Source organism: Capricornis sumatraensis, chromosome 2, assembly GCF_032405125.1.
Source record: "Capricornis sumatraensis isolate serow.1 chromosome 2, serow.2, whole genome shotgun sequence".
In the NCBI taxonomy this organism is placed as follows: Eukaryota; Metazoa; Chordata; class Mammalia; order Artiodactyla; family Bovidae; genus Capricornis; species Capricornis sumatraensis.
In genome coordinates, this window is record NC_091070.1 from 117,490,121 (window position 1) to 117,506,989 (window position 16,869).

The window sequence follows — 16,869 nt, forward strand, 5'->3', positions numbered from 1 at the left end:
CTCCTTTGGGGAAATAACTTTCCAAATGAAAGTCTTTGAGAAATTGCAACTTATTTCTTAAACTCACCTGATTTTTTTCCAGAGGTAATTTAATCCTGCATTAAGGAAAAGTTCACCCCCCAAATGGTTCTCCTTGACTTTAAACCCATGTTTCTTCACCCCTTTCCCCGAGTAACCATGCAAGTCTTTCCTTGAAAGGACCCAGGCGCCAAAGCATCATTATCTCCCAGGCATATTTTTTAGAACTTCTTTATTTCAAACATTTACAATTTTCATTTTAAATGCAAAATAGCTGATAAAAAGAAAAAACACTGAAAAAAATTATACTGACCCTTTGCCCCATATACAGACATCACCAGCCTTTGGTATTTGCTTTCAGATAATTAGGTTTAAAAAAAAAAAAAACAACCAAACTTAAAACTATTATTTCTCTCCAGAAAAAAATAAAGTTGAGGTATTCTATTTAACAGATGTGTGCTCTCTATCCAAATACGGTTTCTCTATTAATTAATAGCCTTGCTACACGCTGTTCCAATCCTTTCCTTCTGAAGTAGATCTGCATTTGAGCATATGTTCATACATCTGACAATGTTCCTTAATCATCATTAAGGTTGCCATAGAAACTTGCTGGTGCTGGAGCCAGGCTACACGGAGGACGCGATGCTAGAAGGACCTTTTGGGGATGCTCGGGAGTGTCTGGCACAGAAGTGGAGCCAGCTTGGCAAAAGCCCCACTGCCAACTGCTGCATGGGAGGCTGGGATCCAGGCTCATGCTCCCAGGGACCACCAAATTAAGATAAATTCTTACCAACTCAATCTGGAGCTGGGTGTCAGACTCCTCCCCAACTGGGGCAATCTTAAGTGCCTTTGATGAAGCGATATAGCCCAGGACCAAAGCAGCCAGGCAAGACATTCCTGAACATTCTACAGGAAACCCACAAACCATGATCACCCCCAGTCTGTCCCACTGAGCTCTGCTGAGCCGAGCTCTGCTCACCACCAGGTGGGCTCCCAATCCGTTCCAGGAGCAGATTCCACCCCTTGTAATGGTGTTTCCTTCCCTCGGGGACAGCAGACAGATAACAGAGACTGGGGTGAGCCCAGAGCCTGGCAAACAAACTGCCAAGGACAAGGTTCCATCAGGGCAAAGGGCTTTGCAGAAACAGTCAATGCTACTTCCTCGACACTTAAAAACAGAATTTTTTTTTCATTAATGCTACAAGAATTAATGACCACTTTAACTGAAACCCTGAACTAGCATATTTTCAATGTTTCCCACCCAGCAGGATAAGCTGTCCATCTGTAATAAAAAACTGTTGCTGGGCTAACATTTCCTTCTGGCTGTGTAGCAGATTGCTACAGGTATTAGGTGAGTAGCATCACACGCGTGCTGCAGAAACACAGGTAAGAACGACCTGTGAATTGAAACACACATTCACTGACCATAGATTCAAAGACAGAGAGAGCGTGGGGTGTATACCTATGTACACCGAGCAAGAGAAGACAAATATTTTTCCTTCATCTATACTAGCTTATAAAAAAATAAAGGAGGGGGGGAGGCAGTTCCGTTCAAATAATAATGAAAGCAATAACAATTTGGAGATCAAAGCTGCCTAGCTCTCAGCAATCATGAGCTATCTGGATTTCACATCTTCCACCAGCACCGCTGCCTGGCTCTGCTAATATTACACGTGGGTAAAACTTTGTCAAGAGTTAACTGTGGGCAGAGAATCATCCTGTCTCATGCAGATTCTCATTTTCTATATTTCCCTTTAACAGCATTTTTGCTGGTCTCGGTCACGAAAACTTGAGAGAAAAACAAAACAAAACCGCCTGCCTCACTTTTGTCAACTTCAGATTAGTTGCCAAAGGCAGCAACAGAGTCTGAAATTTACAGCCAAAGCCAGCAATGAAAGTCACCACGTAGCCCAACGTCATAACAGTTTGAGCCTGGCAAACAGTAAACAAAACATGACTATTGCTGTCCTTTTCCCACCTGTCTGGTGCTGGTGGTGGTTCTTCTAAAACGGGAGACTACTAGAAAAGTGTTGTGGTCTGGTACATTTTTAGTGGTGGGTTACACGACTGATTTTAATCACAGCTTCTTTCTGGGACTTCCCAGGATACTTGAGGGTGCTTGTCTGGGTAACCACTAACTTCACTGAATTTTCGAAGCCTAGACAGAAAAGCACACTGCAGTGGTTAGCGCAGCGTCACGCCTAGGCGTTCAGTCGGTGCTCCAATGCTAGGGGAACTCAATCACATTCAAGGAACTAACTAAAAAGAGGAAGGCATCAAGCTTAGGATTTTTTTTTTAATGAACCTCGTCGGATACCGGAGGATTCGTGGCTTTCAGTGGTGGGGATTTTCAGCTGACCTGCTGAGTAATCGTGGGAGGCTGGCTTCCCAGCACTGTGACCTGGGAGCTGGACACCATTTCCTTCTCGACCGCCTGGGGGAGTAGTAACAAGCTGCCTTTTCCGCTAAATTAGAAGAGAGGCAGAGTTGTTTTTTCTCTCTCTTTTTTTTTTTTTTTCACTTTTTAAGGCAAAAACAAAATTTAGAAAAGAGTTTCTTCTCTTATAGGGGAAAATCTTTTCTCGTCCTTGGTCACTTGATTCAGTTTTGTGCTAAACAATGCCACTGTGCCTTTCCCCTGTTATTTATATACTGACTCTCAACTAATACTGGATGCTCTACCCTCTGAAGATAAAAGAGTCAGCAGTTTTTTAAAAACCTAATTAAAATCCATTCTTGCCAGGTTCTTTTGTCTTTTTGCATAAATATTATCTTCCCTGGTTGCTCAGGCTCAGTTGAAAACAAAATAAACAAAGCTGGCGCAAGGCAATGTTAATTTCACAACTGGCAGATGCCTTCCTGATGCCAGTTCTCCTTTTGGGGAGCTGGGGAAGTCGGGGAACGGTGTGCAGAGGCCTCCATCCCCCTCAGCAATGCTACTACAGATAAGCTTGGAGACCCTGCCCCACTCCCCTCCTTCCTCTCCTGAAGTCCTGGGATCCAAAAAGGGAAATCGAGCCAGTGCACTTGCTTCTGGATTCAGCAAGTGCCTAGGACGACCATTCACATTCAGAAAATGCTGATGAGGAACTAATTATAATTCCATTTCAAACCATCAGGCCCTGAGATACTATCTGCCCCCACCTCCGCTGCGGGGAAAGAAAAGCACAAGAGACCTCCCCCCCATACGTAGGCCTAGAAAAGAAGGAATTTCGAAGGCACTTGGGTTTCTAGAGTTTGCTGTGGGTCAAGACATAAGCGACTCGGGGAGTCTGGCTGGAAATCCATCCCACCCGTCTGAGGTTGCAGCTCCTCGTGGTGGGCGGGAGTGGGCGGGTGGCCAGCGGCTCATCCACACCAAAGCTGGGGGCGTCCCAAACCTCCCCAGTCACCCAGCTCTGCCCACCTGAGTGGCCAGTAGAGTCTTGACACCCGTCTCTTCACAGGGGCCTGAGTTCACTCACCCTGTAATCAGGGCATTGGGGTCAGGGTGATTCAAAACTAAACAAACACAGCAAATCTTTTTTTCACCCAGCGTAGAATTTTCTGTGAGGCGCTTCTGTAAAGGTGAAGCCAGAGGCCCCAAGTACCTGAGATAAGCTGGCATGGCAGTGAGGAGCGACTTATGCGAAGCATCCACACAGTCCAGGGGCCTGACGCCCCAGGCTGCTAGGCCTACCCATTATCTGGGGAAGAAGTAGCCTCTGTTGCTGACATCATAAGGGCTCCCAAGGCCCTTAGCATCCGGTCGGCTGTTCCTCGATGTGTTGTCAGATTCAAGGCTGCTGGGGGACACCGGTGGGGAGATGAGGGGGACAAGCGCTGGGGTGGGCTTGGGCCTCTCAGGGACCAGCTGGCCCAAAGAATACGGCGGGTGTGCACTCGTCTTGCCTTCTTTCAGAGCCTGCAGTTTCCCCGTCTTGTTGAACCTTCACAGAGATACACAAAGACAAACCACGCAAATGTTGAGTTCCTGCTGTGGCAAACCCAAGAGAAAAACACCAACAGCTGGCTGCCCTGGTGGGCTGGCACTCTTGGGTCTCAGCTCCAAGGACTGATAACTATTTATTCATTGGCTGCTTTCTGTCACTAGGAACTACATAATCCTCTGAAGAGCTATCAAAAATACCCCAAGGGAATAGGTATGCATGGTGGGTCCAACTTACCAATGGGGAAACTGAGGTTTGGAGTGCCTCTTTATAGCACCTGAGAACCTAATTTGTCCTTTGTTCTGCTCCACTCAGACGGTAAGGAATCCATCTACAATTCAGGAGACCTGGATTCGATTCCTGGGTACATAAGACTCCCCTGAAGAAGGGAATGGCAACCCACTCAAGTACTCTTGCCTGGAGAATCCCATGGACAGAGGAGCCTGGCAGGCTATACAGCCCACGGGGTCGCAAAGGGTCAGACACGGACATGACTGAAAGGCTAACACAACCGTAGAGGCAGCCCAGAGGGACACGCTCAGTCTCAAATCCATTTACTCGAAAAAGAGAGACAGTATTCTTTCAGTGGGGAAGGAAAAGGACTGTCCTGCTCCCACAACAGCCCTCCTTCGCTTCTGGCTTCCAATATGCTCACAGTCCCCAGTTCTCCCCACGCCCCTGGGTCCCCTCCCACCACACTCGCACATGCACACAGCCTCGGCCATGGGCACCACTTGGGCACGGGTGACTCATTTGACAGGAAAGTCGATGTTAAACAGGAAGGAGATAGACATCTCTCTGATCACAGCTTCGTTCACCCTGCTCCACTCTGGGCCCAAAGCCAGGGCTCAGTAACCGAGAAAAGTCTCTTGACAGCTCAAAGAAAGATGAGATGGTGATAGCAATCTTCAAAGGTACAGTCAGGTCTCCTCCCTGCGTCGATCGGGGCAGCCCATCTTCCCCCCGCTTCCCACTTTGTCACCTACTAACTTACTGCCCACTGACCCCAAAGCGGGAGCAAGGTGGTCTCTCTCAATTCTACCAAATGTCAGCTACTTCAGGAAGGGCTGGGAGGGGGAAGGGGAAACCAGCCTCAAAAACAAGGTTTGGGGATTTTCCTTAGGTTTCTTTTTATATCGACAGGCTATTCCTGTCCTTGTTATGATAAATAATTGATAGCTGGCTCCAAATATGCCATTGGCTCTTAGCCTGTTATCCAAATGGAACAAACAGTCTGCAGAATGTGACTTGGGCTTCGCCATTCAGGCACTGCACAGGAAGAGAACACAGCAGGGGCGCTTACTGGAGCTATGCTGGGTTCTTGGGTGGAATCCTCCTCTCTCATGAGAGAACTGAAGACAGAGTCATTACACTCTGGATTTCAAAATATTCAGACCCTCTGATCTGAGATTTCCACTTCTGGGAATATATCTATCCTCAGGAAAGCACATAGCTATGGAGAAAGCTTTATGCACAAACATGTTCAACACAGTCTTGTTTATAAAAGCAAAGCAACAGTCCAACTACCCAATAATAGGAGGTTGGTTAAGTGATCTTGGGTATATCCATCTAACGGAGAAGTGATGAAAGTGAGGTTTACAAAAAATTTTAATAATAAGAAGAAGTGCTTATGTTATATAACTAATGCTACATTTAAAAGGCAGGATTCAGAGTTATGGATACAGAATAATCATGGTTCTGAAAAACAAACCCTGGTGGTCCAGTAGTTAAGACTCCTTGCTTCTTATGCAGGGGGTACGGGTTCAACCGCTGAATGGGTAACCATCATGTCACATAGCCAAAAGCAAACAAACAAACAAGAGACTATGCAGAGGAAAAAGGCTTGGAGAAAATTCATCTAAATGTCAAGTGCTCTTGATCTGGGTGTCAACTGCATGGGTGTCTTTGTGGAAACGCATGGGACTGTACACGTGTGACATCTGCACTTTCCTGTATGTTTGTCAGACTTTTACATTTTAAAAATTTAACAGTGGCTGTCTCTGCTTAATGTGTGATTTTTCTCCCTTCTTGCTTTGTTGTTCCGTCCCCAGGTCGTGTCCGACTCTTCGAGACCCCATGGACTGCAACACACCAGGCTTCCCTGTCCCTCACCATCTCCTGGAATTTGCTCCAGTTCATGTCCATTGAATCAGGGATGCTATCCAACCATCTCATCCTCTGTCACTCTCTTCTCCTGCCCTCAATCTTTCCCAGCATCAGGGTCTTTTTGAATGAGTCAGCTCTTCGCATCAGGTGGCCAAAGTATTAGAGCTTCAGCTTCAGCATCAGTCCTTCTTTGCTATTTGTCAGTATTCAGCAAACTGCCGATATTTAGGAAATCATCCTGTGTCACAATTTTTGTTAAGTTTCTATTGATGTTACTTAACCCATATGGAAAGCAGTCTCTCTCCTCAGATGTTTTCAACTGGATGGGTAACTGAGAAAGATCAGCTTTTCTTCTTTTGAACTATTTTGAGGAGTGAATGAGACTTTTTCAGCAAATCACTAAGCTCAAAGGGGACTTAGAAACCTCTGGGCCTGTGGTCCATCCAAACCTGGCACTGCCCTGCCCTTGGCAGGTGTCTGAGCACTGCCTGGAAAATTTCATGGACAGAGGAACCTTGCAGGCTACAGTCCATGGGGTCACAAAGAATCGAACACAACTGAAGTAACTGAACGTGTACGCAGCAATATTTTGTTTTAAGAAAAGTTTCTACAACTAAAAGAAAATTTTTAAAAAACACTTTAAAAACTTAAAAAACACTTATAATTAACCGCGGGGATGGGAGAGTGTGATTTTAAAATATTGAAATGAGACAATACATTCAATACAAAATGATTTAAATCATAGGCATGTATATAGGAAGTCCTCATCTAATGGTGTTAGCCATTCTAAATAAATGTGCAGAAAAGTAACTCTCTGCTATGAAAATCCTATTTTCCCAGTGCCTGATGGCTAAAGTAGAGAGATACAAATGGGGGGCACACTGCGCCACAGGAAGTACAGTGGGGAGAATGGCCCTTTTAAGTTACAACATCCATTTAAAAAGATAGTACACCTTCTTCAACAGCACACTTAAACTTTTAAAAATTGCCACGGATATTGATGGAAAAATACTTAGGAAAATACTGTGCTTTGCTTGAGACACAAAATAAGTGTACTAAAAATAAAAAGATGGGGTCACAGGTTGGTGGGCTTCACTTCCTCCATCTGCCTCTCATTCTATCCGCTATAACAATCTGGCCACCCCAGTGGTCATGGTGGCCCAGCCATTCTGGCGCCCCAGGCTCCCACAGCATCTCTTGATGCTCATTTTTCTTTAGCTGCACTGAGTCTTCGTTGCTGCGTGTGGGCTTTTCTCTAGTTGCAGGGAGCAGGGGCTACTCTTTGTTGCCGTGCACAGGCTTCTTATTGCGGCGGCCTCTCTTGTTGCAGAGTACAGGATCTAGGGCTCGCAGGCTTCAACAGTTACGGCACCCGGGCTCAACAGCTGCGGTTCCCGAGCTCTAGAGCACGGGCTCAACGGTTGTGGTACACAGGCTTAGTTGCTCTGCGGTGTGCAGGGTCTTCCCAGACCAGGGATCGAACCCACATCTCCTGCATTGGCAAGGGGGTTCTTTACCACTGAGCCACCAGGGAAACCCCTACTGATTCTCTTTTCTTGACATGGGGGACTTTGGAAATAGTGTGATTTTTCTACACATGATCTTAGCCAAAAGGCCGAGAAGCGATGTGTGATTTTTCATTGTTTGAAATTAACTGGCCTCTTTCCAAATAAATTACCCTTATACGGGAGGATGGAAACTCATCAGGCTAGGAAATAAATAACTGCTATGTTCTCTGCACAGGGCACTGTGACTTCAGGGACTCTGGTTGTGTAGCAACCAGCCAGTGTACAAGCACCATCAGCACATTAGCAAACTAGGTCTGTGATGAGCACTGTGGCCGGTATCCAGCTTAACACTTCTCTCCTAGTGGTTAACAGCACAGCAAGAGAGCACCGCTTGTTAGGGGGGCCACTGGCCAACAGTGGACGTATAGGACCAGGCCCACCTCTGAGCTGACTGCAGGCTGCTGCGGTGGGCAGGCACTCTTGGGACACGAGTCCTTGTCCTGTCTCTGCTATTAACAAAGTATGTGTTCCTGGGCAAGTCAGCTCATCGCTGTTGTATCATTTGTAAAATTCAAGAGTTTGACTAAATGACCCCTAAGGCCCTATCCAAGAAGCGTAAGCTGTGAGTTTGAACCCTAGCCTCCTCACCCTTTCTAGCTGTAATCACTCTTCTTTCTTTCAGCTTTAATTTTCTCACCTGCCAAGGGGAAATCATAATCATGACATTTACTCTACAGGGCCTGTGGTGGGTTATGATAAAGACCTTTTGAAGCCCTAATGATAAAGAAATAAAAAGAGAACACAGAAGTACGTGTCTGAGGTAAGGCAAGGAATCCCCCAGAACAGGGGTCTCCAACCTCCGTGATCTAACGCCTGATGGTCTGAGGCCAGGCTGATGTAACAGTCATAGAAACAGGGCACAAAAATGAAACGCACTTGAGTCATCCTGAAACCACCCCCCACCCTCTGGTCCATGACTGTCTTCCACAAAACTGGTCCCTGGTGCCAGAAAGGTGGGGGGACCACTGCTCCATAGGGTCTCTGGTGGATTATGAGAAAGTCCATTTGAAACCCAGATGATATAGATACGGAAAGAAGAGCTGTCTGAGGTGAGGCAAAGAATCCCTTAGAAGGGAGTAGGAAGACCTCTGAAAGCTGGCAGGGCCCCTCTCTGGCCCAAAGGTATAAAAGACAGTGAGTTCTTGGCTCCTCCAAGGAGTTACTCTTTAAGAAACTTATCTTCTGCACACCCTTGGAACAGCTTGCTTGCTACTTCATTGAAAAATCAAAGCAAAACAACCCCAAACACAGTTTGAGTTGTTATCTTCCTCATCTTCCAACCCAGACCGCCTTGGTGGCCGAGCTATTCCGGGGTCACTGTGAGACTCCAGTGAGCTAGCACGTGGAAAGCTGTCTGCCAAAGTCTTACCCCTCCTTCCCAAACACCTCAAAGACCACCTCTCATAATCACGGGGTAGAATCCTTGCAAGTTACAAACAAAAAAGACAGGAAAAACAGAAAGAAATAGGATGGAATTTCTTCTCTCCTTATATTATCATTGGAATTTACCACCATCCGAAGCCAGAGCCCAGCCTCATTTCCTTTAGGGCTTCGGCATATGCAAAAGTGCCAGTTCCTGCAGTAAAATCGTGAACACCGGAAGTTTTCTTTATCGCCCATTCCCTGGGAGCACTGTTAGGTGACTTCTCTGCAAGCTTGGGAATGAGTGGAGAGAGCCTGGGATGATTAGGCATGGCACTACAGTGACCAGAGTGCCAACCAAGCCCTCACCACGACTGGAGAGAGGCACCAGGATAGGACATTTAAAGGTGACCCACTAGGTCTGCTTATTTTAAAACACAGAACATCCCCAAGGAGGTAGTCTAGCCAGGCACTCCAGAGGCACCCGTGCACTTCCGCTGCGGTGCTTCTCAAGTGGCACTTTACTCGTCGTAGCCTGTGGCTCTTAGGAGAGGGAGGGTATGTTCCTATTGCAATCCCAGAGCCTAAGGTGTTTCTTCAGTGTTTAACACACACTGTCACAACCAGGCTTTCCTGCCTCTTCTGCTCCCTCAGGCCACCCCTTCTCAGTCCCTTTCCCGGCTCCTCCTCTTCACAATATTCCAGTCGCACTCCACAGATGACATCTTTGGCCCCATCTTCTCCTGTGGCCCCAACTACCACCTGCCTGGTGGCAATGATCTGAATGGCCTCCCAAACTTGCCCGCTTGGGGTTTCCCCAGGGGTACCAACACGTAAGCCTTGTTCTTCTACTTGGTTGCTCTGCTTAAGCCAGAAACTTGAGGGTCCGACCTGGTTCCTTCCTCTCCTTCATCCTCCTCATCTAAGCTGTCCTCAGATCTTGTCCGTTCCGCCTCTCGAATATATCTGGACTCCACTCGGGGCTCTCCAGCCCAAGGCCACCCTCCTAGCGCCGGCAAGGCTGGATGTGAGGCCTGAGATCGCCGCGGGGCCGCCGCGGGGCCCTTCTCACCTCAGGATGACGCAGATGCAGAGCAGGGTCCCGAAGGCCAGGCTTCCTCCAGCCACCAGGAACGCAGGCAGTGGCACCAAAGAAGAGTCTGGCACTAGGGAGAAAAAAAAAAAAAAGTGAGAGGGAGAGAAAGAAGAGGAGGAGGAGGAGCAGAGGAAAGAAGGGGGGAGAAAAACAACCCACTCAGCAGGTGCCGTCAAAACCTCAAAAGAACCTCACCCCTAGAGGAGGAAACAGCCCTGCCTGACAACCTTGCGAGTGTTCTGGCCAAAGCCAACTCCAGAAGGTCTCCCCCAGCACAGTCTGACAGACCCCAGGACGCCACCACTTGGCAAGAGATACACCTCCAGCTGAGAGCTTCTGAGTGCCTGTGGCCAGCCACAGACTCCCACTCACTTTCAAAGCAGCTTTTCTAGCGGCACTCAGCTGGCCCCACAAGGCACAGGGGCGTGCAAGAAGCAGAGCCTTAGGGGACCTCATTGACAGCAGCTCCTGGAGGCTCAGATGCTTTAAATCAAGCGCTTGGGTGCAGCTGCTCCCACTGGATCATCACTTCTCACCTGTCTCCCCAGCTGGTACGCAAGCCCCAGCCATCTGAATTTCAGTCCCTCTTTCTCACGCATATTGTCTCCTGTGCACGCATTCTCTTCTCCCCCAGAATGCTAGTCCACCCTTGCTGCACCCCTTTCCCTTTGCTGGCCAGTCCCCCTGCTTGGCCTTTGAATCTCACATGAGATGATGGCACTCCCTTTGAGAAGTGATCCTGCTCCACGCTGGCCCGCCTTGCTTACTCTCCCAGCTCCACCTCCAGCCTAAACTCCCTGAAAGCAGGGACCATGTGTGTCTTTTTCACTTTTAACATTCCAACTCCTCACGTGGTGCCTTGCACAAAGCAGGCCCACCAAACTGTTTCATTGAATGACTGCGAAAACAAACTAGCTTCACAAACAACCATGTCCTTTCCGGAGAAAACTCCTTCCCAAGGCTGCCAGAGACAGACCCTGGACTAGACAGAGAGTAGTCTAAGCAAAATCATCATTCCCTTCTGCTGAAAATGCAGATACTTACAGTCTCATGGACTTCGGATTCAGGCTCTTCCACCCTAAATGGAACCCACTGCTGATAAAGACATGATGCCAGTCATCACTCCGGGTGTCTAGTAGATGCAGGCTTCGCCTTGAGCCCAAACTGGGGGTGGGCACTGACCACAAGGACAGGTGCCTCCCAGTGCGTCCCACGTCTCTTGGCAGAGACGGCCGTTCCGTGTATGCTTGGCTTACTCTTTCACTAACACTTCATCATCTTTTGTATTTTTCCCTTCATTCATTCAACAAATATTTACTGAGTGTCACGTGCCAGGCTTTGTTCTAAGCCTCACGGATACAGATAGTGGGATGACAGAAAGACTCCTGGCTTCCTGGATCTTACAGTCTGATCAAGGGAGACAGACAAACAAATACGTGTCTAATAAGATGTCAGCACTGACAAAGGCAATGATGGAAAACAAAGCGTAGAAAGGGAACGGCCTCCCTGGGCCGGGGGGCTTTTGAGCAGAGGCCTGGATGTATGAAAGGGCTGTCCAAGGGGAGGTCGGGGGAAGAGCATCCAGGCAGAGCAAGCAGTGGGTGCAAAGGCCATGAGGTGAGCACATGTGGAAGTGAGGAAGGCAGAGCGGATGAGCGAGAGAAAGGAGGGGCTGAGACCTAAAGATCAGGGCCTGACTTCAGGGAGACTAGGGCCTTTGTTAGGCCTTTGGCTTTTACTCTGGGAGACAGGATGGTGTTGAGCCAAGAAGAGCTTAAATTTGTGTTTTAAGAGTCATTCTGGCTTTTGGCTGGAAAAGAGTCAGTTGGGGGTTAAGACAAAAGCCAGGAGGGACATCCAGTGGGTTAGAGGCTGACTCCACACCCCCAATACAGGGAGTCCAAGTTCAAGCCCTGGTCAGGGAACTAAATTCTACATGCCACAACTGAAAAGAATCCAGGTGCCACAGCTAAGGCCCAGAATAGCCAGATAAATAAATTTAAAAATGAAAATAAATATTAAAACAGAAGACTAAAAGCCAACCGCCCAGCAGGCAGACCCTAAAGTCGTACTGGAGAAAAGATAGCAATGGCTGGGCCAGGTGTTGGCAGTGGAGGGGGTGAGAAGTGGTCAGCTCCTGGACAAACCTCAGGATACAACTGGCAGGACCTGCTGAAGGACCGGGCATGGGATGAGGTATAGAAGAGGAAGCCTGTCTTACCCCCCAGCCTCAGCAACCCAGAGGACGTGTTGTCTTTACTGAAATGAGGAAGAAGGATGAGAACAGATTTGGCCTGAAGAGGCAGGGAGGCATCACGCATTCTCTTTTAGACACTTTAGGTCTGAGAGTTTTAGCAGGTATCAGGTGGACACGTCACCTAGGTAGCTGGATGCACCAGTCTCGCTGGATCTTCGTGGGAAGGTCAGAGACAGGGCTATACATTCGGGAGTCATCAGCCCATAGACGGTCTTTAAAGACACAGGGCTGGATTAGACAGATCCTCGGTGAGAGTGGCTAGAGAAGACTCAAGGGTCCTTCCTCCACAGTATCCCCTGAACTGCCTGTTGCCCCAACCTCCTGCTGTCCCACCCACATCATTCAAGGTTCATTCAAACGGCACCTCCTCTGTGAACTTTCTGTGATTCCCTCAGGACTCTAAACCCCACTTTGCTTTACCTACGGCTCCCTTTGGGCCACTCTCTTCTAGTTACTGCTTCACTCTTTCCCAGAGCCTGCCCCCTGGGTGGGAGACTCCTGGGGAGCAGGGATGGGTTCGACTCCAAGTTCCCAGCGGCGCAAGCAGAGTTCAGCCTCAGGTGTTTGGCAGGTCCCCCTAAGTGTACTGCACCAGGTAGGGCTTTGCAATAGCATGGCAGGGCATGGGCAGCCAGGTATGGCAGGAATCTGCCCAGTTAAAGGTATGGAGGCCAAGGACTCCCTCAGAAAGCCCAAGAGCCATCAGGTGAATGCGTTCAGCTACTGGGCCTCCAGAGTCTGGACTCCATGAGTCCCATCCATATATTAACAGTAAAGCAAACACAGGAGCTGGGATCTTTTCCTTCCCTTTTTTTTGGCTGTGCTAGGTCTTGGTCGCTGTGTGAGCTCTTCCGCAGTTGTGGCAAGTGGGGGTACTCTCTAGCTGCGGTGTGCAGGCCTCTCGTGGCAGTAGCTTCTCCTGCTGTGGAGCACGGCTTCCAGGGCACTTGGGCTTCAGGAGTTGCAGCACGCGGGCTCAGGAGCTGTGGCTCCCAGACACTCGAGCACAGACTCAATAGTTGCGGTGTCCAGGTTGTTTCTCTGCAGCATGGGGGTTCCTCTAGGATCAGGGATCAAACTCGTGTCTCCCCAGTTGATTGCCAGGGGGATTCTTTACCACTGACCCACCAGGGAAGCCCTGGTTGGGATCTTTCTCGATAGAAACGTTACTAAGGTTGCCTAGTCTTGCAGGTATAGGGAATCAGAAGCATTGGAATGAAGGCCTTCCCAAAGATTTATTTCATTCCTCAAAGGTGTATTTCATTACAGACGCTAGTAATTTTGTTTGTAGCACATTTATTTGTATTCTGGGCCAAATGTGACGTAGTTTACTGATTTATCTTACTCTTCTTACGGTCCCTTCAGTATATCTTAGCTAACAATATCAAACTTGGAAGTATAAAGTAATAAAAGACTATTTCTGCCATCAATCCTTTTCATTAAGCAGACCAGCCCTCTGCCAACACTTCCAAAAAGAAAGGACTTTCTGCTGAGACGAGTTCTTTTATGCCCCATAAGCAACAGAAACACAAAAATATCTAGTCCTTACCTGGGAAACTGGTTGTTTTTGCAGAATCTTTGGAGAAAAAAATTTCATTATCTTCAGTAGTAGTAGGTGCCTAAAAGAAACATTCCTCACTGTGAGCCTCTTTCTGCAGATTCCACCATCATTCAGGACCCAGCTCAGGCACTATCTCCTCCTTCACCTCCTGCCTGATCCACACATGGCAATCCTTTCTCTGGCTCATGGACCTCTCCTTGTCTGACCCGTCACTCTCAACTTACTTGTATCTATAGCTCACCTACTCAGGGTGGGGATTTCTTCCCACATGTCTCTCCACCAGGAACTTAAGGGCACATCCCTTCCACAGAGGAGATACTCAATAAATAACCTGAAACAGCAGATGTATTATGGGTCTGGTGCCAGGGCGTGGGTACTACCACTTACTGGGAAAAGCTCAAGCTAGAATCTTGGATCCACCACTTACTAGTTATGGAAGGCAGGGGAAATTTCTTAATCCACGTGGGCATCAGTTTTCCTCCCTTGTAGGCATGATCATGGACTTGCCAGGTGGTGCTAGTGATAAAGAACCCGCCTGCCAATGCAGGACACATAAGAGATATGGGTTCGATTCCTGGATTGGGAAGAGCCCCTGGAGGAGGGCATGGCAACCCACTCCAGTATTCTTGCCTGGAAAATCCCATGGACAGAGGAGCCTGGCGGGCTATAGTCCTTGGGGCCACAAAGAGTCAGACCTGACTGATCAGTACAGGCATGATCATTCGGGCACCCAAATCTTGGTGACCATAAGGGTCAAATGAGGAAGGAGATGCCAGGCTTAGAGCCTAGTGAGGCGTGGCAAGTTCTCAGCATCAGTTCCCGCCACCCTCCAGCCCCGTGAGTGTGGGCTTCACCCTGGAGCTGTTTCTGCTGGTCCCTGGACAGTCCTGCATCCAATAGGGCCAAGATGCAAGACCCTGGCTCCTTCCCCATGCTGCCCAGCTCCAGGAGTGGCTGAGCCTCCCCGCTTAGCATTGAGGGAATTAAGGACCAGGAGAGGAGATGTAGTTCAATGGGAAATTGGATTACACAAGGATTTGTTAAGCAGCTTCAGAGGTAATCCTCTTTTCAGAAAATTATGACACCAGGAGTCCACAGGGGAAGAGCACAGATACACAAGCTAAGCTATCGGGATGCCCAGAGGTTCAGAGATGAAACAGCAGCCACCAGACACACAGCTGCTCAGTGAGTCGGGCCAGAACCAATCCACACTCTACGTGGCCTACATCACTGGGACGAGAGAACCGCTCTTCCCCTGCTTTACAGAGCCCCTGTGTTCAGACTAGTTGCTCACATCCACATTTCTGGTAAGTGGTAAAGGTGCAATTGGAGTCAACTTCTGCCTGACGCCAGCCCACAACCCTTAACTCTAGGTGCTGTTGCCATGACCCTTTTATAAGAACATGAGCTCACCTGTGTGGAGGTGGGCAGCTCGGTCGTAGTAGAACTCCTGGGCTCTGTGGATAGAAAAGTCATTATTAACGATTCATGAACACTGAAGTCCCGACTGATAGAATAAAATTAACCATAATGAATCTTACGGGGAAAACGAGCAACTATCCAACCCTAAAGGACTAGCCGTATAAATTCTGATATAATCATACATTGCAATAGTCTTTAAAAATATCTCAGAAAATAACTAAGAATATGATATAATGTTAAATAAAAAATGTAAAACAAGGAAAAGTCCATATAGTGTGATTCAAAGTTTTCCATGCGGTGTGCTAAGTTGCTTTAGTCGTGTCCAACTCTTTGCAACCTCATGGACTATAGCCTGCCAGGTTCCTCTGACCATGGGATTATCCAGGCAAGAATACTGGAGTGAGTTGCCATTTTCTTCTCCACGGGGATCTTCCTGACCCAGGGATCGAACCCATGTCTCCTGCGACTCCTGCATTGCAGGCAGACTCTTCACCACACAGACACCTGGGAAGCCCATGTTATATGATATACCATAATATATATTCTGAATACTCATTGGAAGGACTAATGCTGAAGCTGAAGCTCCAATAATTTGGCCACCTGTTGCAAACAGCCAACTCATTGGAAAAGACTGTGATGCTGGGAAAGATTGAGGGCAGAAGGAGAAGAGGGTGACAGAGAATGAGATGGTTGAATGGCATCACCAATGCAATGGACATAATCTTGGGCAAACTCCGAGAGATGGTGAGGGACAGGACAGTCTGTCGTGCTGCAGTCCATGGGGTCGCAAAGAGTCAGACTTAACTTGGCAACAGAACAACAGAACAACAGAACAACAACAACAAATACATATTCATACACAGAAAGAAACAAAAGGAAGGATATACAGTGCCAGAGAGAAGCACCATTAACATTTTAATCTCCTTTATGCCCCTTTTTCAGAGAAGGCAATGGCACCCCACTCCAGTACTCTTGCCTGGAAAATCCCATGGATGGAGGAGCCTGGTGGGCTGCAGTCCATGGGATCGCTAAGAGTCGGATATGACTGAGCAACTTCACTTTCACTTTTCACTTTCATGCATTGGAGAAGGAAATGGCAACCCATTCCAGTGTTCTTGCCTGGAGAATCCCAGGGACAGGGGAGCCTGGTGGGCTGCCATCTATGGGGTCGCACAGAGTCGGACGTGACTGAAGTGACTTAGCAGCAGCATGCCCCTTTTTGCAATAAAAATACTTATCCAAACCACAGATTCTCTAGGACTTTGCTGGTGGTCCAGTAGCTAAAACTCCACACTCCCAATGCAGGGGGTTCAGGTTCGATCCCTGGTCAGGGAACTAGATCTCCTATGCTGCAACTTAAGATCCCACATGCTGCAACTAAGACCCGGCTCAGCCAAATAAATAAATATATGTTTTTAAATTATGTAACAACAGACTCTTACAGCCTGGATGGATTTAATATACTGTGCCCGAGAAGGGAGGTGGGCTGGGCACCCTTCTGGGCCCCTCCCCCTCCATGGGAACCACGTTGCTGCAGAAACCCCAAGGCT

The 16,869-nt window shown here is 48.1% G+C and overlaps 1 protein-coding gene across 2 annotated transcripts in view; it reads right to left on the reverse strand.

Moving 5' to 3' along the window:
* Positions 1–277: 277 nt before the first annotated feature.
* Positions 278–16,869, reverse strand: part of IL6R (interleukin 6 receptor) — a 54,453-nt gene continuing 37,861 nt past the window's right edge. The window contains exons 7-10 of one of the 2 annotated variants that reach the window (XM_068963324.1): positions 15,311–15,354; positions 13,886–13,955; positions 10,056–10,149; positions 278–3,947 (exon numbers count right to left, since the gene is read on the reverse strand). In XM_068963324.1, the coding sequence (XP_068819425.1) occupies positions 3,701–3,947; positions 10,056–10,149; positions 13,886–13,955; positions 15,311–15,354 (455 nt within the window). In that variant the 3' untranslated portion in view covers positions 278–3,700. The remainder of the gene's footprint in view (positions 3,948–10,055; positions 10,150–13,885; positions 13,956–15,310; positions 15,355–16,869) is intronic. The other variant, XM_068963328.1, reaches the window with a different exon arrangement.